This window comes from Saccoglossus kowalevskii, chromosome 14, assembly GCF_978046115.1.
Source record: "Saccoglossus kowalevskii chromosome 14, keSacKowa6.1, whole genome shotgun sequence".
Lineage (NCBI taxonomy): Eukaryota > Metazoa > Hemichordata > Enteropneusta > Harrimaniidae > Saccoglossus > Saccoglossus kowalevskii.
The window spans coordinates 6,650,753-6,675,504 of NC_140654.1; the positions used below are offsets into that span (position 1 = coordinate 6,650,753).

At 37.2% G+C, this 24,752-nt stretch overlaps 2 protein-coding genes across 2 annotated transcripts in view; one reads left to right on the forward strand and one right to left on the reverse strand.

Annotated features, from left to right (window-relative positions):
• Positions 1 to 634: 634 nt before the first annotated feature.
• LOC144357882 (uncharacterized) overlaps positions 635 to 24,752 on the forward strand; it is a 69,773-nt gene continuing 45,655 nt past the window's right edge. The window contains exons 1-2 of the mRNA XM_085507843.1: positions 635 to 729; positions 19,033 to 19,077. The gene's annotated coding sequence lies outside the window, so the exon portion shown is untranslated. The remainder of the gene's footprint in view (positions 730 to 19,032; positions 19,078 to 24,752) is intronic.
• Positions 9,622 to 24,752, reverse strand: part of LOC144357883 (uncharacterized) — a 30,017-nt gene continuing 14,886 nt past the window's right edge. Inside the window, exon 2 of the mRNA XM_078011913.1 lies at positions 9,622 to 12,741. Within this exon, the coding sequence (XP_077868039.1) occupies positions 9,622 to 12,741 (3,120 nt within the window). The remainder of the gene's footprint in view (positions 12,742 to 24,752) is intronic.

Consider the following 24,752-nt stretch of genomic DNA (forward strand, 5'->3'; position numbering starts at 1 on the left):
ACTGAGTACACAACGTCAGTGTTGTGGACGCGAACATCTAATTAACGAGTAGCGCTGAAACAAAAAAAAAACTAAATTGGTTTACACCGGGTGCACACAACGTGAAACATCCATTAAGTGTTTCACTCCCTTCCTATATCGAATTTTCGTTTTGAACATGAGTTTCCCTACCCGTCAAGTCAGTGAATACATAACGCTGGTTTCCTTGGAAACGGGGTAATTTTTATTAATTTTCGAACTATTCTATAACATGATCGTCATGGTGATAGTATGTGTTATTCACCACACTACATGTTGAAACGCTCCCAGTGATTTAACAAACTTAATATCATTATTCCCACACGTTAACATTCCACTTGTTCGTTTAACCCACATGATGTGATATATTAAACAGGAGGAGGGTGCTGAGTTATCTCAACAGCCTTGAATACCACGTGTTCAGCAATGGCACAGCGGCGACTAGATTGATACACACTATTATAATCGAGTCTATTTTCTGTCATCTCCTCATTCTATTTTTTCGGTGGACCGTTAGGACGTTATTATCCCTGCTTCGACTAACAGAGTGTAATGAACACACTAATGAAGTACCATGGTACAACTGGATCAAAGAACACGAGTCCATTGTCAGTATGAAAAATGAATAATGCGGAGACTGATTCAAACCCGTTGAGCGGAAACCAGTAATATCCTTTACCCGGGCGCTGTTTCTTTAACTACAAGACACAGGTAAGTCCATACTTTCGTTATATGCCGACTTCCCGGCACTTGATATTCTCTGATTGGGTATAATGAGTTCTACTTCATAGACATGGATTCTGAGAGGTAGCGTCGAAAAAATAAAACTTCATGTGTAGTGGCTGCAAGCTATTGTTTATGTATCACGGGATGTAATTGACACAACCATTCTCAGTCTCAAATGTATTACGAACTTTCTATGAATACTATCTACGTTGATTTCATTCCACGATATCCAAATCCACCCCCCCCAAATTGTCGCTTTCTTGTACATGTACATTATGTAAAATAAACTTATTGCAATGTATTTGGTGCGCGTGCGTTTCCAATATCGATCAATGTAATGTCTGGCTGTATGACGTGTCTACGATCGTAAGTTTCTGAATTCACGGAATTATGCCATTTATAGTTCCATTGAATCGATTGCCTGTTTTCGTAAGGGGTTGGCAATTCAGCATCGTCTGCGGGGGAATTTCAATCAATCGTTGAAATTCCCCTCCTCATGGTTCCAATTGGTCCGCCCTAAATGTCAACTTTAAAGCCTAATTCACTTTATCTGAATTACTCCGGAGAGGGCGCAATACTATATGGACTGTTTTGGCCTCGAACGTCTCCGTTACAGACAAGACCAGACAAATTCAATTTAATCACTTTACCTAACCTACAGGCTCAGCACGGATAACGTACATTTTAAACAGCAATCGTACTTGAAAGTAAGTACGTACAATGAAAACGAAGTCCCATGACAATACATCATTAATGGGTGCTCTATTGAAGAAAAAAAAATATTGTCGGAGCTAAAATAAACGTGCCAGAGCGTGGCTTAAAGACTTGAACGTATATTGTAAGGTCAATTTTTAATTTGCACATTTATTTTACTAAGTCTCGAATCTCCACATTGAGCTGAAGTATTTTCCAAGCTACAATTTGTAATAGCCCGTAATAAACTGTCGACAATTTTGCGGCTATAAAAAGAGAATATATTGTCTGATAAATTACACCCCAAACACAAAAACATTGAAATAAAGTTAACCACGATATCTCTGTAATATTGCATTTACTCATTATTTTTTTTAAATTACACAAATGCACATGCGCACACGAGATTCGGTGGTCGACACTTTGTTTTGATCTGAAACTCTTATCAGAACTTACGCATGTCACATCATACATTTTCTAAAGAATATATGCACAGTATTCACAACCCACCACTCGTAAATAGTGATTCGTGTCATTTTGAATTGTACTAGACACCAGAGAAGTCGAATTTCTTTAAGATGTATTGCGATCAAAAAAAAATATGGCGGCCAAACCGACACTTTGACAATTATGCAACCTATGAATCGTTGAAACTATTTGTACAGCATATATGTTCATATAGTTGTTTGCTAGAACAGGAAGACTCGAACTGTGATAATATAGACAGTCGAGGTCGATGATTCACTGTAAACGTATTTCCACTTGCAAAGCATGTACATTACCACAACACTTCTACGATGAATTGAACGGTAATTACTCGAAGCAATTAACGGAGCGAAGCCATCACTTATGCACAGTGAGCCGTAACGACTATGATCAATAACGTCTGCCGTGACGTGACAGTACCGGAAATTGCATCGCTTTCGAAGGTTTTCATAGTTATTAATAGTTTTCATTATGTAACAATTTGACCAACCGTAAACAACTCGAAATGTTAAATTACACCTTGACCATATCAATGTTATGAACTTTGAGCGGCGATCCTGGCGATGGTACATTACGCACGTGAAATCGCGAATTACGGCCAGCCACCGGTACTCCGACTGTCTGTTACGACGAGTCGTTATTTTAATATTTATTTTTACCAGACGACATTTTAGGGTATTGAATATCACCACTGTCTCTCCTGACATTTTCATCTCGACAATGGGTAACTGTGAAGGCTGTTTAATTTGTTCGTATTACGATACTCTTATAAACCCAGCAAATATATTATAAAAGGCAAGGCGCTAACAAGGGGTAACATTAAGTTCGATGAATGAATGTAGGTCGCAGCAATTTCTAAAATTAACCGTGACGTGAAAGATCCCCAACCGCGCAACAACACACTTGCGTTCGCATTATGTGCTATAAGTGATATAGAATAGTGGTATATATCATATAGTATCGTTATATAGGGTAGAGATATAAGCGATATAGTATAGTGATATAAGTGATATAAGGTAGTGATATAGGATAGTCATATAATTGATATAGAATAATGATATAAGATAAGTGATACAGGGCGATGTAATGTATTTTGAGACTGGGAAGCGCATGAAGAACACAGAATGATTCGAATCACTACAATTATCCCCAGCTCACTGAATCGGTCATGTGGCCGTGACTGCCAACTCACGTTTTTAACTAATTAATATTTACAGTGTACAGAATTCGTTGAGAGTGTGTTTTATTATAATGTGATCATCTATAATCCCCTGGAGGGGATACTAGAAAATGAATTCTTCCCTGTCAATATATTGATCTTTTTTTTAGTAAGTTCGTGACTATGACGAAAATGTCTAAAGATCGATGCAATTTAATGGGAGGGCAATAATAGACCTATATGAGACTTCTCGCGGACAAACTTCACCTACATTCTCTTACACTGCATCTCTTTAGAGCATAGTAACCCAACGGAATTAAATGGAAACGTTGAACACGTAGTCTTGCACTTTCACTTTTTCATCTAAATGAAGGCAAAGGTGCGCAGATGTTTTCTTGTTCGTCATAAAAAGTAAAGCAATCGTACTGGCACTCGTCGTCATGGCGACCATTCTTTCAGCCCAGCAGTATGATGCTCGGCTGCAATTAAATTTACTCGGAGGCTCTGTCTGGAAAGACATTTGGGGACAGACAAATCGTGGTATATGCTAACTAACCTAATTGCAACGTCTCTTGATGCGCACCGCTCTCCATTCTTAAAAGCCGAACGTATGATACCATCTCTACTTCGTAACGCGGTATACGTGCCGATTCCCGTTAACATAAACACCGAGATTTCCACATTTATCAGGATTCCCTTACTCTGTTTTATTCTACTTCAATGAAAATAGTCAAACTTTGGCATTTGAATGAAGCCGATCCTTGACTGAATGATGTACCTACCAAAGCGTTTGAGAGAAAAAAAAATCACATTTATTATCACAATTGCATTTTTACTTATTTGTTCTTTTATTGATGGTATTTAGCAAATTCAAAACATGATGTCTAGAGAAGTGACCCTGAATATATTTTAATATTTTTAGGTTCTACAAAATATATTACATGTACAGCTCTTGAAAAAAAAGAACATAATAACTGGATATTTTTACAGCGACATTTATTTTGCTATTAGCGTTAAGCGTCTTATTTGTGTACAGCTGGGTAAAACTTTGAACTTTGAACTTAGGTACTGGTAGCTTGCCTGCTTTATGTAATATATGAAAATACCTTGTGTTGGATTTTGCTTTAGATAGTCTTTGGCTTATACTAACAAAATTCGATGTTATGGATAGAGAACTTATTTAAAGAACGATTTAAATATGAATATAAACTTGAGTATTTAATATGTTTAATGTGATCATTATACGCAATTAAATTAATTAAACCCCTAAAATAATCTCGAAGTTAATCCAATTTCTACTTTTAATGAAAAAAATGTAACAGACAAATAACAAAATAGACAATTACAAAATACTGCAGGAGTGGAAAGCAAGTACTACTACACAATGATTGATTATACATATAATCACTGGAGATGATGGGTTCTCCTAACTACTCACATTACTACCATACTGCGTGAAAATTGAAACTCTGCACCCTGTAGGAAGCTTCAAAAAATTAATCATTGAAGAAATCGTTCCCTTGAAAAAACGGCAGGTTTTGATGAAGAATTTACAATCTTGATTAATACCCAAGTTGTCAGGATTTAAGTACTAAACTACTTTCACAATTATGAATAATACATAACTGGCCCAGTTAACCACAGTCCTAGTACATACATATACATGCGAGAACACATGAACGCTTGTAGCGAACATTTTTCATATAACAGAGAGCTCGAACTTGGCTGAAAACGCCTTACATGTTAAAAAAAGGGTGCGCCAACATCTGAATATTCTCATGCTTAAGGGGTTATGGTAAACCGTAGACGCAAACGGTCGCGTTGTTTCATTGTACAATCTGCAACAATGCTTGAGATATTACAGTTATGCATATTAATGAGGTCGCATGGCTATATATTGTTATCTGATATGTTAGTCACATCTCTTGTCCAATTGTTTTAAAGTTACTCTGGTTTCATGTTCTTGTCTGCTCCAGCGCTTAATATATATCATTCATGCTTATTAATGAGATTCCATGACCATATATGGTCATCTAATGCGTTAGTTCCAAGACTTCAATGTTGTACTTGTTGCATTGTCCATTAGTCATATATGGTAATTTGATATATGAGTCGATTTTCCAGAAAATTGTAGATTTGTGAATTATGTCAGTTGGCGTCTCATAGTTATTCAGGAATAGTGAAATAAACTATGCAAATTATAAAATAAATAAATTATGCAAATGAGATGTATAACTAAATTATGGCAGAAAATGGTATCTGGTCATATGACCTAATTGGTTGAACATGGGATATGTACAAGAACGCACCAACTTTTAGTATCATCATGCCAAATTTTAAAATGATTGCCCCAATGACGTTGACAAAAAAAAAACAATGAAAAATTTAACATACTAAACACACTATGTGAGAATTAGTTTACTACCTTTAATATATTATTATTAATTATCAGCTTTTTTAAACAATAATATTTTTCGTGCATGCCTAGGCATTTTTATTGATTAAAGCTATACGTAGTAACAAAATGTGGTATATATATATATTCTAAAAGCTCATGGAAATGAAGACAGATATTATAAATTGAATTATTTAAAAAATGTTGATAGACACAATAGTTTAATACGTTTTCTTGTGTTTGTCATTTTAGATTCGGGTAAGAATCAATAGCGGGACAATTTATTCTATGTTCATATAAACCACGTCAGGTATATCAACTATCTTACAGTAATTGAAAACAAAAAACGAATTAGGAATATAATTTAACTGAACGTAAATCACTAAACGTAACCACTTGTATATGGTTTGCGGGAATATAATAGAAGCGTGTAGATTATCGTCAATGTTAAGATTCAAATTTCGGCAACTGATATTTCAGCAGTACGAGTACTATAAACAATCGCAAAATTTGAATATTCAAAACTTTATTTAACTAATCTTCTCAGAATATTTGCTCTTATTTATCAATAGAGATACGGAATTTCAAAGTAAACGTTCAATGCTTTCAATATTCTAGGTTAGGTAAGTGTTTTTAGCTTTTTATGTCGGATACATAATTCTGTTGTTTTTCTGAATGTGGTCTCTGACAATGTGTGCTCATTTGATTCGATTCGAGTTTGCATAGTTTAAATTCAAATATAGTCGGCCTAAATCGAGCCCAACTCAAAAATTCGTAATGTACTTAAAAGAAACATGGCATTATTAAGTTTGGAAGTTAAGAGAAATTCTACTAAATACAATACTAGGAGGACTTATTCAAATACTTAATTTACCCCAACCATTCCATTATATTGGGATGGCATATTTCAGGCAAAATTTTGACACTTGACCATATACTGAATGCCTGCAACATTAATTTCACTTATGTGATTTTTCTGTCAATATTTTACGATTGGAGATTCACAGTGTCATAATTTCAAGCTATGTTATATGAAAATGTATGTATGTTAGGGGAGGGCAACCATCAAACTGCGTTTATCAAAATGATGTTCCTTATATTGCGTTGTTGGATTGCAGTTTATCAAACACAAAATGATACTTTACTTAGGGTGACCTTCACACAGCCAATTACAAAGAATGTGAAATCAGAGAAGCGATGAAACTCGTGCAATGTTGTGTAACATCACTCGCACCCCCATAAAACAGACAAATGGCATGTATATTTCAGAGATTATGACGTAGTAAATTACGCTTCAGACCCACGTCATTTACTGGATTGATAGTTTGGACATTGTTTTGGATTCAGTGTATTACTCCCATTTATTATTAGTTAAATTCGCCGGAGAAAAAAACCCATAACAAGTTGTTATGATTTGCTTTTAGCATAGTCCGTTGATAAAGTCATATAGATTGTTCACACAAGTGCAGGTAGATTTTATCATAAAACTTCATGATTTTACCGACATGCCAGTCTCGGGTTTTCGTGACTGCGCACCGATCTTTGTGTGTACAGTAGACGTAATATACAATATTTATCTAGCTTTCAGTGATTGAGGTTTAATGTTATCGTATTCAAATGTACTTGGTACTACGATAGTAATTATGCTAAAAAAATTATTGGGTCAGGTATTCCCAGGATTGACATACAGTGAATATATCTTGGTGAGAAATCACAATGCGTTGGCGTTAGCTGACCATCTGATGGCTTCGTAGAGTACAGTTCAGCGTGATATCAGTTATCTGACAATTCGTAATTTTTTAATCCAATAATTCAAAACTCAATTTATTCAATTTCTAACTGTGTTCAATATAAAAGCTTCAATTTTGAATATACGTCAAATAAGTAGTTTTTTTTCCGTAAACGTTATTTGAATTACACGTTTTGAATAGGTTAGGGACTTAAGAGTTGTGCTGTGCAGCTCCATGGATTTTTCCGAGCACATTAGTAGAGCAGGCTTTAAAGTTTTTGAAATCTGTGTACATAACTAATGAGTGCAGTAATCTGGATTTGTCCTCGATCATTTTTAGACTTTATGATATTATCATAAAATGCAACCAACATATCATAAGTCGAATCAACCAGGCTGATAGTTTTCATGAAGAAGTAAAAAAAAATATACAAAAATATCTTCTAAATAGAGAATTAACGATATTATTGCGCAAGAAACAAATCTGATATATATCAACTTAAAGTACCTACATATAACATACTAAAGCTAGCGGGCTAGTAGTTTTCAAGAAGATATCGAAAATTAATCGACGTACAGACGACGGTCGACAAGGGGCATTCACCTTAATGAACAGCTCCGCTCTGTCATCTACGATGAAAACCAGCACTTGCGCTGTGTGCTGACATTCGTATATATATATATCAATGCAATCCTAATTGTTAAATAAGAATGGCTGAACAATTATGACAAAAACAGCAATATGTTTATCTTTCTCAATACCCGACATTCAATGATAGATTTCCTTCTTTAGTTATTATTGACTTGTGACATCGATTTTTTATTATCAAAGTTAGCAATTTCTAAATCAGCGTTGTGTTTATGTTCTTGCGGCCGGGCTTATTGTTATTATTTCTTTAGTACTAACAGTACACGAAATAAACATGTTCGTCATTCTTCATTATTTATTGACAATCGGAAACAAAGAAGAGAAAAAAACTCAGTATTTCAGTAATTAATTCACATAGTAATTCACAACATAACTTAAACAAAAGATATACTTGTAAAAGTGTTTACATCCGGTGCACTGCATCCTCGTTCTAGGCACAATTTAACAATGAACATTCAACGTCCCTCGGAATCCAACGGGGCTGTGTAAATATTAAATCATTATAGACTGAACCCCAAATAGATGACGTAACATATTAAAACATTGAATATTTTTTTTATTTTTTTAGTCCGCGTATTTCTAGTTCGTTGTATCATAAAATATAGAAATTTATTTCTTAGAAGAATCCATGGGAGAAACAAGTAACGCCTGCAGTACATAGTACCTTCACATTTAATTGAAAAAAAAGGAAATGAAAAGTAAATTCTCAATGAGCAATACATTTCATTTATAAGTCGTTACAATTGTTATGCATATTGTTAATATTTTTGGAATTTTCAACAATGTCATTTCTCGTTTAGAAATTAGCCATTATACTTAAATCACGGCGAAACGTGTGGCCTTCAATATAAAACCGTGTGTCGAATCAACATCATCATTTTTTGTGGAGCAAAAACACGTGTCACGTGACACAATATAAATTGATTTTGAACGTTCTTAACAGCGTCATAACAAATTGTCTTTTTGAAAAAGACAATAGTGATAATTTAACTTATTTATTATTCCCGTTCCACACCATTGTGTTTTATATTCAAAGCGAACATATGTTCTTTGTGGATAGAGTAATTAATCATGTTCAGGCGCATGCGTATTGAATTAACAATACGTACCAACAATTCAAAGCGCATGCGTAATTCCTTATTTCTTAAAGTTAGAAGCCTACCCATAAATGTAAATACCCAGCATTTATTCATTTTGAAATAAATTTTACTCAAGGGAAATATAAAGATATTGACGTAAAACAGATTGGGGGTCATCAGCTTAATTTTTGAGAAAATGATTGTTGATAGTCGCCATTTTGTCAGCATTATAATGCTTTACCATAGATTCCATGGTATAGATATTATGTCATCTCAGATTGTAGGCTGATGTTGTTTTGTTGTCCTGAATTATTTACAAAATCTGGGGTTCAAAAAGTGTCAAAAAATGCAATTGTTTTTTTAACATTGTGTTATATGGAATTGTTCTAAACGTGTTTAGTTTACATAATAAACCAATAAACATCATTGTATTGATTGTCATGCGATTTATGATCCACGACGTCTCAGCGACGTGTTAATAACAAAGTTCGCAGGTCTAGTATTACTTCATTGCTACTATGCAATGTATGTACATATTTTTGTCAAATCTTTCGAAGCGAAATACACAATAATTGTGCTACAGAATTAATAGACTCGTCTATGTGTCGGCGTGTTTCGTTTCTAGCAGATATCTAGCAAGTTTCTCTGTGACCAACAAACTGTAGTATGTTTGCCCGAAATAAAACGCTATGTTAGAATAGGTCTGGCAACTTTCGGAAAATCTCGCGGTATTTGAAGCGACATGAGTTCGATGGTGTCGTAAGGATCGGAGAGCACCCTTGGCGGCATTCGCACATATGACCACTTCTTGGCATCAAGGTTGTAGCAACAGATAAGTTTACTTCGCGGAAAGTTATAGATGTAAATTTTGTTGGTTACTATAGTAACGGCCGTCGCACGTTTGCGGTCGTAGCGAACGTGTTTGAATAGCTTGTGATCGTTGTCGAATCGGGATAATTCGTCCAGAATTCGGCGTTGGTAGTCGTACTGTTTGACCAGGACACACCGGGTGCTCGTTATAACGATGTAAAGATCGCGCCCATTAGAGACCAGCCGTCGCAGCGATTGACCGTGCTGCATGTACGGTCCTCCGACGACTGTTTCTTCTTCAGCAACCCATAGTACTCCGTGCGGTGTTTGTTTTTGAGTGATGCTAGCTAAGTAAAGACACGGGCATCTTGCCTTGGAATAAAGAAAGAACACCCTACCACCACAGCAGCAGACATCGAAGAAAAAAATCTGCCCTGGCCCCTCGTGTTCACGCGTATTTAACGGGATCGAAAACCTATCCCACCGAGGGCGTAATTTGGAACCTTTCTGAAACACGTGTAGCATAATATTATTGGCGGTGGCTGCCGGGAGTAATCCGGGACTTGGTTTGGCTGGTCCCGCTTTTACCAGTGAGCCGCTTTCCAATACATACAGTGTGTCGTCCGGGCCTGCGGTAGCGGTCACCCCATTGATTGTGTTCGTCGTTGAAATTCTCGGTATGTTGCCATTCCATTTCCCAGTTTTAGAGTTATATTCAAGCATGAGCGCTGAGCCATCTTGGTAAATATTATCTGTGTCTTGCAAACTCACATACATATTGTGCGCGTGCGTGAACCATCTCCGATTGGTGCAGACAGGCAGAACTCTGGGGAACCGCTCCATTTCATACCATCGTTGGCTTCTTTCGTCATAGCAACACAGCGCATGCTCACATTCGACGTGCTCGTGCACTTTGCTCAGGTACACCATGGAAAGGGCAGGTACTGTGAAGCGGCCCGCTGTTTCATATTTTCCTGAAACGTTAGCTTTTGTCTGTTTGTCTTCCACGAGATACTTAAACGTGTTGCCGATGTGTCGGTAGTGGTCGGCGAGATAATGGTGGACACTTTGCTGCACGTTTCCACAGTTATATTTTTTGCAAAGTTGTTGATATTTCTCCCAGCTCTGAATATTTAAATATTTATCCAGAGTATTCGCAGGGAGAGTAATCTGCAAGAAGTCAGAAGCCGCCAGAAGGTCCTCCACTGCGTTCTTGGCGACGTCCATAGAATCGAAATACAAGAAGTTCATTAATGTTTTGAATGAATCGGTCGTGGGTGGAGAAGACAGAAATTCAACAGCTTGTCCCTGGCGAATGTGAAAACTTTCTGCCCATGCACTGGAAAGAACGCCTCGAAAATATCCGCTTTTACGTTTCATAAGGTCGGAATGTAGCCGAAAGACAGTGTCTTCAATGCGCACTCTCAGATCGGGTTGGCGATTGTAGGTATCGTTTCTGAATTCAACTTTGGTATATTCGTCGACAGACGTTTCACTACCGAGGTTCGAGTAGATGGAAGACCTCTCAATGGTGCACGTGCTCGCTCTGGCTCCGTATCGGCTTCGGCGCTTCAGACTATCGTCATTTCTAGGAACTAGCGGGAACTCGCTGAACACTGACACATTTGAATTACGAACTCTAGGAATTGTGTCGTATTTGTCAATAGTTTCGCGCGCATGCGAAGTAGTTACGTCCGCGTACTCCGTGAAGTATTCAGAAGTTGGCCGAGATTTCACTGTCACTTTTCCACGTCGATTCAAACTGCCGTAATTTTCAGAATTTGTATGGTTTTCATATAGACCAGAAGCCACTGGCACGGCAATAGGCAAGTCAGAATTAGTGAACTCGCCTGCATTCGGGAAATAGCGATCACCAGATTCTACGTCACTAATATTTATACTATCACTTGATCTCATATTATTTACTTTATTTTCTGAATTTGCACGGCATATTATTTCTCTACTATGAGAGTTTTTCTCACATTGCTTGGAAATTATTTGTTTCTCTTGCCATATGTTCTCAAACGACTGACGAATGTCCAGCGAATCGCTACTGGCATACCCCGTCTCAGCTAACGAGACCACTCGTGTGTGATTCTCCTTTCCACTGACTGAATGACAACTTTCCGACGAACAGTCTGTGACGTCATCGGGGAGGCCGCTGCTGGTGGATAGATTAATATCATCATCAATTGGCGACGTCATCAGAATGTCACCCGTTTCCATGGCAACGGGGTCGTCTGAAATGAATACGCCCCCTTCGTCGATGTATGCATCGCTAGTCGGCGCGAATCGGTCGAGCTGAAGCGACATGTAACTGAGAGAACTCGCTGACGGTCGACTCCACCATGAAGCGCAGCTGCTGACCGATGCCGTTGTGGAATAAGCGGATGACGTTTCGCATTCGATCGATGATATTTCGTTGAGCGAACAGCTGAATCCTTCAGTGGAGGATAAGCTAAACGCTGCATTGTCACTACTACTAGTCGTCTCTTGATCAGTATCCATCTCATCTTCGCTATCACTATTGTACTGCACTAGGGGTGTCGCATTTCCCGTCATTCGGTGAGTACGCTTATTTTCAGCACAACAGCACTGTTTGTAACTGACACCTGCGTACTTACGATCATTTGGCATTCCACAATGACCACAAACAGCGACCTGATTCTCATTGTACCCACCCACTCGTTGTCCCGGCGCGCCATTATTATCCAGGTAGCCGATAATATCAGAACCGTTCACATATCGGATTTTTTCCGGTTCACCGTTCTGTATTTTAATTTGAGTTGCTTTGACGTGTTTCACTGACTTCTGTCGTGACTTCGATCTTTTAAGAAGGTTGAACCGGGCGAGGCTAACATCGTCTTCTTTTTTTCTCCCGGTTTGTGAATTTGTCCCCTGGGTGGCTACGACATTCGGGTCTTTGTTCTTTTTTGGAGTGGATGAACGTACTTCACTGACCGAGTTCTTTGCAATGTCTGTGAATTCGTCTACAAGCTGTGAATAAAAAAAATAAATAGCATTATTCACAAGCGGATATAAAATGAAAACAGGGGGCTTACGTAATTTATAACTAGATGATTTAAAATGTATCAGAATGTAGACCAGATTAATGGTATAGAGCGCCATCAACGGAAATCAACGTGACTCAAAATTTGTAAATATCAGTTGAGGAGACTGACCCCACATGACCTCCTTGAAGAGCACGAGATTTCATTTGATAAGCACTAGTTTGAATTAACCACTCTCTCCGGGGATCGCCCTGTTCGCTCACTATAATTTGACGTATGCTTAAGTGATTGTTGGTGACAGTGGTGCGGAAAGACAGGAATTCAACAATTCCGCTATTTAAATGTCAATGTAAAATTCATTGTCGATAGATTGGAGAGAATGTTCAGAGGGTGAGAGTGATACCCGTGTAAATATATCAGAGATGGAGAAATGAAATACGAGAATATATTAGAGAGTGAGATACTGTACGCGTGAATACACTAAAGTGTGGGAATGAGCATGCGTTGTATATATTTGAGATGGTGAGAAACTGTACGCGTGAATACACAAGATTGTGGAAATGAGAATGCGTGGTATATATCGGAGGCAATGAAAAACTGAACGCGTGAATACACCAAATTGTGGGAATGAGAATGCGTGGTATATATCGGAGGCAATGAAAAACTGAACGCGTGAATACACCAAATTGTGGGAATGAGAATGCGTGGTATATATCGGAGGCAGTGAGAAACTGGACGCGTGAATACACCAGATTGTGGGAATTAGCATGTGGGGTATATATTGAAAGCAGTGAGAAACTGTACGAGTTAATACATCAGAGTGTGGAAATGAGCATGCGTGGTATATATTTGAGGCGGTGAGAAACTGTACGCGTGAATATACCAAATTGTGGGAATGAGCATGCGTGGTATATATCGGAGGCAGTGAGAAAATGTACGAATTAATACACCAGATTGTGGGAATTAGCATGTGGGGTATATATTGAAAGCAGTGAGAAACTGTACGAGTTAATACATCAGAGTGTGGAAATGAGCATGCGTGGTATATATTTGAGGCGGTGAGAAACTGTACGCGTGAATACACCAGATTGTGGGAATGAGCATGCGTGGTATATATCGGAGGCAGTGAGAAACTGAACGCGTGAATACACCAAATTGTGGGAATGAGCATGCGTGGTATATATTTGAGGCGGTGAGAAACTGTACGCGTGAATACGCCAAATTGTGGGAATGAGCATGCGTGGTATATATTGGAGGCAGTGAGAAACTGTACTAGTTAATACATCAGGGTGTGGGAATGAGCATGCGTGGTGTATATCGGAGGCAGTGAGAAACTGAACGCGTGAATACACCAGATTGTGGGAATGAGCATGCGTGGTGTATATCGGAGGCAGTGAGAAACTGCACTCGTGAATACACTAACGTGTGGGAATGAGCATGCGTGGTGTATATCGGAGGCAGTGAGAAACTGTACGCGTGAATACAACAGAGTGTGGGAATGAGCATGCGTGGTATATATCGGAGGCAGTGAGAAACTGAACGCGTGAATACGCTAACGTGTGGGAATGAGCATACGTGGTGTATATCGGAGGCGGTGAGAAACTGTACGTGTGAATACAACAGAGTGTGGGAATGAGCATGCGTGGTATATATCGGAGGCAGTATATATCTTTGGAAATTCAGATAATCCACGGGTGTGTTTGTTCTTTAAACCCGACGATGACGTTACAGCACGCACACGTCAAGCAAGCATTGAGTAATAGCGAATGAGAGCAACGACAGATATAAGCTATAACGATAATGTAGTTGCGTTGCGTATCAATTCACAGTTGAACTAAATTAAGTAAAAACAGTTTACGAAAACGACAACTTTTGGGTTTTACTGGTAGACCAGCTGAGTCTCACTGTGTAAAATCAGATATAAATCACGAAACAAAAAAATTATGTACTACTATATCACGCAATTATAAGTGCAGTATGCATATAGCATAACAGTTACGAAATTTACTGAGAAACCTTATGCACTAACACTAGAAAACGACCAAGCCTTGGCCTGAAATTTGATTTTTAAATACCGCGAGAATGTGAGATATATAAAACGTCATCATGAATTATTAACAGCTTCTGTATTTCAAATGGATGTCCCCTTAGCTTATTGGTGTTTTTTTCCTGTCATTCCCAGGCAATTCCAATTCTAAAAATAACCCGATCATGTCGTCATATCCTGTTTGTCATAAGACGTAACGCGGATAATAAAAAAAACGACATCCCTGTGTTTTGACATAACTCGTGAAATCGACAAGTTTGCTGGGAAGTTGTTCGACAAGCTAAGCGCTGAATGGATCTTTTATAAATGTATTGCTGTGTGTTTGTCGCCGTAAATCACGTCAGATCTCTGTTCACTTCATGATGGCTTCCTAAATCCTACACATGCGTAATGCGTAAGTTTAAACCTCTGGGTTCAATCACTCTCGTTATCAAGATGCGTTAATGATTTCCCCATCTGAGTCTTTCTTGTTCCTGGGTTTCTATTTCACCGCCATAATTCCGCTCTCGTTCTTCGCATGGTGTAATTCTTGTGAAATTGCGCCGGAATAGGCTTTTAGAATAATATGCGCATGCGCTGATTTCAAATTACTGCACGGAGGTTGTCTATCTAGCCCCTGGCGGGCAAGAAAATTAGATTAATATCTACCTTGTAATCTGAAGGAAATAATAACGATTTATAGGACTCCTTATCACGGTGAACATTATTAACTTTGTTGTACATTGATGACTAGACGGCCCCACTGAAGACGAGACATGGAAAATGGTATCGGTTTTTAGAAATACAAATCACAGAAAACAGCAACACAATATTCGGCACGCACACGAATGAAAACGTACCAGTTACGAATACTAATTTACATATATTAAAGCCCTAACAATTAAGGTTTCTTCACTTTGCGATCAATTGTAATCTATCTTACGATATTGAACAATTATACTTAAAATTAATCAGAATTATCAGACTGATACTTCTGAGACCTATTTTACCTGCACGATCCTGACACAAAAACTCCTCATTCAAGTTACACCGCGATCTCGCGAGATATATAGTTTAGTTCATCGCGTGAAATATATATTTCCTTCAGCGTATGAGATACGTGTCTTTAGTCGCGCGATATTTCTTTTAAATCGCGCGAGATATATATTTCTTTCAACGCAATATTTCTTTTGTCCAGATACGAAATATCAGATTATATTACTGTGTGTGTGGTGAATTATTGATCAGTAGTTTTCACAAGAACCACGACCGCGGGTGCTGCGTGACATGTTCGGTTTGTTAAATGTAAAACAAAAATGACAGGTAATCTAACATCTGTATGCTTCACTGAATCACATTATTCGTGTTTGTATGTAATTGTTACAAATTCGACACGGTCGCGTGAATTTCAAGAATAGTATTTTATTGTCGGATAAACACGTGTTGACACCTAATGTTTTTGACCAGACGGTCTCATGCTTCTTCCCGTTTATGTGGAATGCGATCAGTTTCGATGACAACACCCAAGTTTCTTTTTATTTCAGTGTTTGTTGCAATTCGACAGCTACAATGAACATCGGTGACCAGCCGATATTTTCAAGTTGTTAAAACAACATTATTGGCTATATTTATCAACACAACAACATAGTGTTCGGTCAAGGGAGCAGTGGTGTACACAAGTGTTAAATCACGTTGAATATTACGTACTATTATTTCAGAGCGCATGCGCATATTTGAATCAATAGTCCCCACCACTAATTCATAGCGTGTGTATTTGCTGCGTTTTACGATAAATTCCTCACCAGGGTGCATATACACCTATTACCCCCCTTCCCCTGACAGACATGCGTTTAACTTGCATTCATATCGCGTGATCTTGACGAAATAAATCGCGCGATGTTTATTTTTTCGAATGCGCGAGATACGTGGCGTTTATCGCCAGAACGTCCAGCTGGAATACACAATACCGGTATTTCTAACAGTTGCGTGACGTGATCGATTCGTGAAATATAAAATAAGTGACGAGGAGTGTAATATTTTGTGGTTCAGTGAATCCCATTATATTTCTATTTGTTCGCAAGTTTACAGTTTCGATATGGTCGGGGGAATTTTATGAATAGTATTTTATTGTCACAGTAAACGTTGAAAACAAAAAAAATGAGCGCCTGTCGAATATATTTGTTTTCGTCGTTGATTGTATGAATATTTCATACGATCGATGTATAAATTAATATTCGCAAATATTGTGCCCCTATCTTGGCTAATTGAAGCGACCGTTAATTGCTATCTCAAATGGCATACGTGACTCACGTACTAATCCGTTATATGGACGATAATTCCATCTTCAGTAAGCGACACGCGAGACCGAATCATTGAAAATCAAGTGATACGTACCAGGTCTATTTGCCCGGGAGGCAGTGGCAAGATCAGAATCACTCAGGCGAGAGTTAGAGACAGTCCTTAAAATTGCCGCTAAATGAACAGATATTGTAATGACCCACAACGAAGGATGGTGAGACGCGGTTACGAGGCGAATCAAACAGAGGAAGTCATTACTTGGCGGGTTTAGATTACTTTATTTTGACACGGTTTGCCAACTTGATTACCAGCTAGTAAAAGGCCGGTCAAAGGCCAGTAAAGTCAATTACAGGACTCAGATGAACTGATACGCCACGATGAAAGTCGATGTATCGAGCAATCTCTGATGACGGCGATAATGCGTGAAATGAATATATCGGTTCCAAGAGCGTGGAATATTAGCCAATGAATAGTTACCAGAGTTACCACAGCGTAAACTGATTAATGGGAGTTGCGTTATGTGATTCAAAAACATGGCGACTAGCTGTTCACTATAAAGTGAAGCCGCACTATTTTAGTTCATTTGAGTTTTTCAATGGCATGAAATCTACACATGTACGCTTTACACGCTCATCATACGCATGCGCGGGTCTTATAACTTCAATGTTCTTGGAAATATTATCAATAGACTATTTACATGTATCAATATCATGATGATATCATTTGTCCGAGTACTTCACCACGCCGTCAGTGTCTCAAATCAAACACTGCGTAGTAGTGGTTACTCGCCTGCCATGTTTTTTTACTCTACACTTTAAACACAGTCTCGTACCACTACGAGATCTGCATTTGGGAGCTATGATTTACGTATTTTGATTTACATATTCATATATTCATAAGGAAACGACATGATGCTTATGACCAATCATCGTTTGTTTTAGAACGAGGGCACTGAACGTCTACTTCTTACAAGTAGACTGACTGGTCCTTGATATTCAAAGAGAAGCACGCTCATTGGTGCATTTACAAGTTATTACTGAATCACTGCAGGTGTATTTTACCACGGCTTTCTTGTGGTCAGCATCTGGTGTCGCAAAGAAGTCGGGTTTTATGACAATGTGGTACGATAGACATTTGTACCGTCTTAGAGACAGTGTTACACGACTAGCTACGGACATGACTTAGGAATTGACATAATCGAACAAAAACACCCTGTGACATTGAAACCTAGGTGGAATTGTCTAAACATAATGATCTGACAGATCATCAAAGAATTAGCTTGATGAAAAATTGAGCGTACGGTTTTTAGTGATAATCTTGTATATAACTTCAGATGTTACAACTATGCTTGATCTGACGTAACATCTTAAAAATAGGTTTTTACCGAGGATTTCATTAAGACTACATTTGTATTTGATAAATTTATTCATTTAAAGCGGGGGAGTCGTCACCTGCGCATGCGTCAGATGGCCATAGCGACTCAATTCCCGCGCATGCGCAGGTGACGACCCTCCCGCTTTAAAATACAAATTATGCTATTACCAAAATCGATTGATATGTGCTTGCTTGGTGAAGTTGAAGCTTGTAGCAGCCAATTCAAGGCGCGCATTTTATTTGACATTTTTCAAATTTTTTTTAGAAAATGATTTCTATATTGGATTATAATGAGCTTTCTCTTGGATCTTACATCACGTGATATATTCATATAATTGTCTTGCAACCCATTCTATTTTGATGATTAAAATTAACAATTTTGTCCTTTCAGAGTTTATATACTATTTGTCGATATTTCTTTTAAGTGAGCAGTAACATGTATTATTTCATCGATCCGAATCTTGTAATTTGACAGGTGTGCAAGATCGATAGTGACAATTATTATTAAACAACTTTAACTATACTCGAATATACGTGACAAATTATAATACATACAAATAAATATTTCTTCTGTTTCAGATTGATCCAACTGATTTATTTATTTCTAAACGAGTGAACACACAGGTAAGAATCTTTAATTGTATTAATAAGTCTGAATCCGTCTCCGCTCCTGAACTCGTGCAATGTCTGCTTTTTGCTACCCGGCGTTCCACATGTTACATTCTCGTTGCTTCCTCTATTTTGTTTGCATTATTGATTACCAGGAAAGTACATGCTATGTCCGTTTTCATATCCTATGTTCCATTCATTCGCTTGCATCAACACAGAGAATGTATCTGTAATGACCACAGGCGCTATACTAATTTGAAAACGTCCTCGTCTTTTAAACATTTTACTTGAAATTAATAACGGGGATAAAAATGGCGAACTGTTTACGTGACAGACGCCCTCACAGTTGATATTGCGTCTGTACTTCACAACAAGGCTCCCTGGAATTAAACTGTTTCTAAAGCCTGGAAGCATAGTGTTAGATATTTTGTGTGGAGAATGATAAACTTTAAAACCGATAATAATATTTTTTTTTTTTATAATCAGACTTCTAGGAGTTGTTATACAAATAAGAATCAATGCTCTTACTCGAGTTTACATTCATTTTTAGCGTTGAAATGTTGATATACATTTTTGGTTTGTTTCTGAAGACAAAGGTAATTTTGAACAAAGCAGATTTGTTTAAATTTCATTGAATTTCATTTATGGCAGCAGTCGGGTTGTATGTATGACGACAGATAAATGGCGGCAACATATTTACATATTTAATAGCTTGATCAGTACATCTGACATAATGATGTCGTTTGGGCAAATCAGAAACAACTTCTACAATGTAAATTCTGTTGTTTACAAAAAAAACCCTCAACAAATCATAAAATATCAATGAACGACGTGTGACAGGCGGTGTCTATAAAACAGTACATAATTGGAAATATACCTTTGTATCAACATGTGCACGCCCCAGGTTACAGAAAAACGCGCAATAGTAAAACAACCTTGTTTTTTTTTTCACACAAATGTCCCAAACACAAGTAATATAATACCAGTGTGATAATATCTCTAGGATATATCGTAAAGATGTGGCGGTGTCTGCGCGATCGGGTATACAGAATTAGTTAGCACGTGATGACATTTCTGTCAAACGCAAAATGTTGAGAGAGAATAATGGTAGCAATTAAGCATTGCGAACGACTGACTAAAATATAGGACACTAACAAGGTTAGGCCTTGGAGCAAACGATACTGTAGTATTGTAAATTGTACTAGGACTGACGTCATTGCGATCATGAGAGCTAATCACCGTTATCGTTCACATAATTCGCGTATTATCGAGAAGTGAACAATTGTGTTAGGAATAAATAAAGGCCCCCTTCCATCCCCAAATATTCGCTCAATGGATCAGCGTATTAATTGTTGCTATAGTAATAATTACATGGATTAAAAAAATATGGCTCTGAATAGCATCTTTCACTATTCTCAACTTTGATAAGCAATATTGTATTTTGCTGCGCTGTGTGTACACTTCTTCAAGTGGGTTAAATGTTGACACTATTTCTAAGATTAAATTGGGATAAACCAAAAAATAGTATACACATATAACTTTGAACGCCATCATTATTCACGCCAAAATGTTACTCAAATATTTTGCTCATTTTTATGATATATTTCTATAATTTTGCAAATTTTGAAACAGATGAGTCTGATTTTCCATAGGTCTAAATCAAGTTACCGAAAACAATATATAACACTTTGCGTAAGGTTATTTCTGAAAGGTGTCTTCGAAGTTCAGAGAGCTAAAAATGCAATATGGACGATTCGGTTAATATTGTTGTTTGACACGGCATACTGACGACCATATTATATTATGATTTGTATTAAACTGAACATGTTTCTTTCAAAGCACACTCTATAGTTATTTGTTTGATGTATAATAATAAAAACACAGTGCAGTGATTGTTATTGTGCGTTCTAAGGCAAATATCGCGCATGCGTATTAGAAAATTTTATTGTCTAATATACCGAATGATGATGAATCATAAGCCAATGTATTCATCAAAAAACATTAGCAAACACAAATATTAACAATTACATGTTCTTCACTCATATTGCTACTTGGCACTAGGGCTAGCTGTTGCACGTTTCAATATAGTGTAATTGAAAGACGACATTCTGTTGGCAGCATTGTCCACAAAAATAATCCCGAGTTTGAATAAATTCAGTTTTGCGGCAGTGTAAGCAACAGTGCCCGTTGTTAAAAATAACACTTGTCAACGTATGAATACAGAATTCGTGGCTTTATGAAAAGCCGCGATAATTGAAAAACATTGTATATTTGTGGCGGCAATTTATGTATGTTTCTCATAGCGAACTAATGTTGTATTTTTCAATCGTCGAAGGTCACATTCAAAAGGTCTACCGGAATTCACATCCTCCCCATTAAATGTAAACTACAAACTTAGTTACACAGAATGTGGAAAATAGATTCAATTAGAGATGTTGTAAAGAGGGACAAATGAGACCGTAATTGGGTCAGCCGATTCAGTTTGTAGTTACAATCAACTTTGTTACTGCGAGGGGATTCATGAAAGGGGATTCAAGACAGTCACGTGTTATTGCTGTCATGCGCATTGGGACCTGCAATGCGCACTGCAGGGCATACTGGGAGAACGAGACATGCTGCCCACAGCTGTATGATTTAAGCTTGAACTGTATGTTGTCTATATCATTATAACTAGCCCCCTAAATATTGTATTCATGTCTACATAGGTGGAGAGTGTCCTTGTACATGTGTACACCTTTCACACCGCTTTGTGAAAATTGTACACCTGGCTCCTTCGACTTACTTTTCATTCGGACATGTGTTTGTATGATGCTATCCGTTATTCTACCTGCATTTGTTTAATCCTGAAAACGTTTTTTTTGTGTTGAATCCTAACCAGAAACGTTGCCAATTGCCATACTCTATGTGTGTTTTTGGTTGATTTGAAAGGTATATTTTCAGTGGCAGATGATTAAAAACATATACATAAAGATGGCGTTTCAATAAAATCTTTTGTTTTTCAATATCTGTAAACATACTTTTGTTTCCCTTGCAAAATGTCCGTTTTCGCATTTTCCACTCAAAATAGTATTACACTAACCAGACAAAAATTGCCCATTGTTATCAACAGTTTAGAAAACCTGGGAAATAACCATGTCCAGCTCATATCCTGAGTGGCTTTGTTCTTTTGCAATTAGTATTCAAAGTGGTGACTTCAGAATTTATGAATAAAGTACCGCTAGTGTTTATTGCTGTCGGGATTTTCTATTTGTCCTCCTAACCTTAGTTGCTATGTTACTGCTGTGACATCTAAGAAGTATGTGAAAGAATTGGATTAATGGGATGATTTGGTACTTTGACATTAAAGTTGTGCACTTATAAGTGCTAAACTAGAAAGAGAATAAATGAAAAAAAGTCGTTTTCTGACCTTGCCCATGATCTAGAAACTTAATGGAAATCCTTCCTATTATACAGTCGTTGCTTGGAAACATTTTCAACGTTTAACATTCCAGTCAAAATAAAACACAGCGCAATGGATGTTTAGTGCTAAAACGTAACATTTTCGGAATTTAAGCTAAAAATTTGGTTCGCTGAGTGATGGTTGAGTGAATTGTTTTTTTTTCTGTCACTCTAACCCATTGTTAAGCTATTATTTTCTCGTAGCTGAAGAAAGATGCCTAAAATAATCTTTATAGTAATTGAATATAAACTAAACTCGTTAACAGTATTGTGTTATATTATTGTTAAACTAACATAATAAAAATAATGCTCCCGAATCAGCAACGAACCTGGTCCCCTTCCGAAGTAGGTTATAACAAATATGGAATCTAATACAATGAACAACTCACTGTAACATTAACACTGTAAATCGATAATAACTGCTGGAATCGATAAATATTATAGGCCATATTTAGAATAGTAAGATTCAATGTGGACTTAAATTAACTTACATTTTATCAATCTCTTCGAAAACATTACTCATCTCAAAATCGTTTGAAAGCAATTGTAATTACACGATATATAATATACACGACCTTTTGTGTAGTTAAAAATGCTGCTGTGTTGACAATAACAGGAAACCAGTGTACGCTATAAGGTCCACTGATGAAAGCCAACAATTATATTGTCCATGTCCTCTAATTATCCATTATCATACTTTGTTAAATCTGCCTCAAAGATCGCGATCATACATGTTTACTCGTTTTGAAGTTCACAAATAAGGTCACTAACCATTACGTGATGTAAATACGCTCGATTCGGATAAACAACTAAATGAGTAAAATGTTGCTGCTCAAATTGCCAACATTGTCAGCAGTAAGCAGTGACGTATATTGTTTTATTTGATAATATGCATGCTGTTTGTCTCGCAACTCAAATCATCCCTTTCACTTCGTCACAATCTCGAGAAACTTAACAACATTTTATTCTCTTATCCGAAGTGGTTAACGGCGAGATACGTATTAGTTGCAACACAGTCAGTCTCATTGTACTGAAACAGACACTAATAGTCATTCAAACGTTTTTGTTTGTTTTTTTAAATTCAATTTCTACGTTTAGATGTTTACGTAAAATGTCTATTGCTCTAATATCTAAGGCTACAAAAGCCAAATATGAAATATATTTATTCGTGGAAACATGCTTAAATGTCAATTTTATTCAGTTCATCAGCGCCAGAATTAGCGTGATTCAACATACTCAACAAGAAACAAAGTCTCTAAGACATTTTCACTTGATGTTTCCACATAAGTAATGTTTTGGTTGTCGATAGTTTGAGTGTACTTCAGTTGGACGAGAATTATTGACAGCCATGTTCAGTATGTTTTGGTTGTTAATAGCTTGAATGTACTAAAGTTGGGCTCGAATTTGTGGCAGTCATGCTCAGTATGTTGGTTTTAATATACTCTATTTGAACGCGGTTTACTGACAGTCATGTTTAGTATGTTTTGGTTGTCGATGATTTGAATATACTTCAGTCTGAAGGTAATTATTAAAAGTCTTTTTCAGAATGTTTTGGTTGTCGATGGTTTGAATATACTCGAGTTGGAGACGGTTTACTGACATGTTCAATGCTCTAGTTTATGTCTTTTTAGTACGATTTGGTTGTTCATTGTTTCAACATATTCTAATATGACTTGGTCTTTTGGCAGTTGTGTTTCGCATATTTTGGAATTGATTGACTGGCAGCTAATATATAGTATAAGGTACAATTACACAAATTAATAAATCCCATCATGCAATTCTGCATGTATTCTAAATCATGTCAATGTTTAGTAAATCAAACCACACACGCTGTCAGCACATCATTTTTTTCACCATATTCAATTATCAAATATTCTTTATATCTCCCTTAATGGAGTTTATATCCTGCATCATATTTGTGAATTGATAGCTCTACTTTTTATGCGTGACTAGAAGCCTGCTTGATAAAGAAAGTGGCGATATATTGTTCATTCTGGAAGCGTAGATAAAAAAAATGTATATCAATGGTTCTGTGACTTTACGCCGAATCATTATCTCTTTGTCGTCCCCACTCGTCAATGTGATTGCCAGAGTCGTCCTGTATAGACAGATAAAGAGATCAGCGACTAATGTATCACACCGAGTGACACCTGAAAGATGTGCAATGTAGAATTTGTAACCAGTGTGTCTGCACGTGCGCATGAAATTGACACGTCACATGAATTTCGAGGACCATTTACTGGTACTGGTGG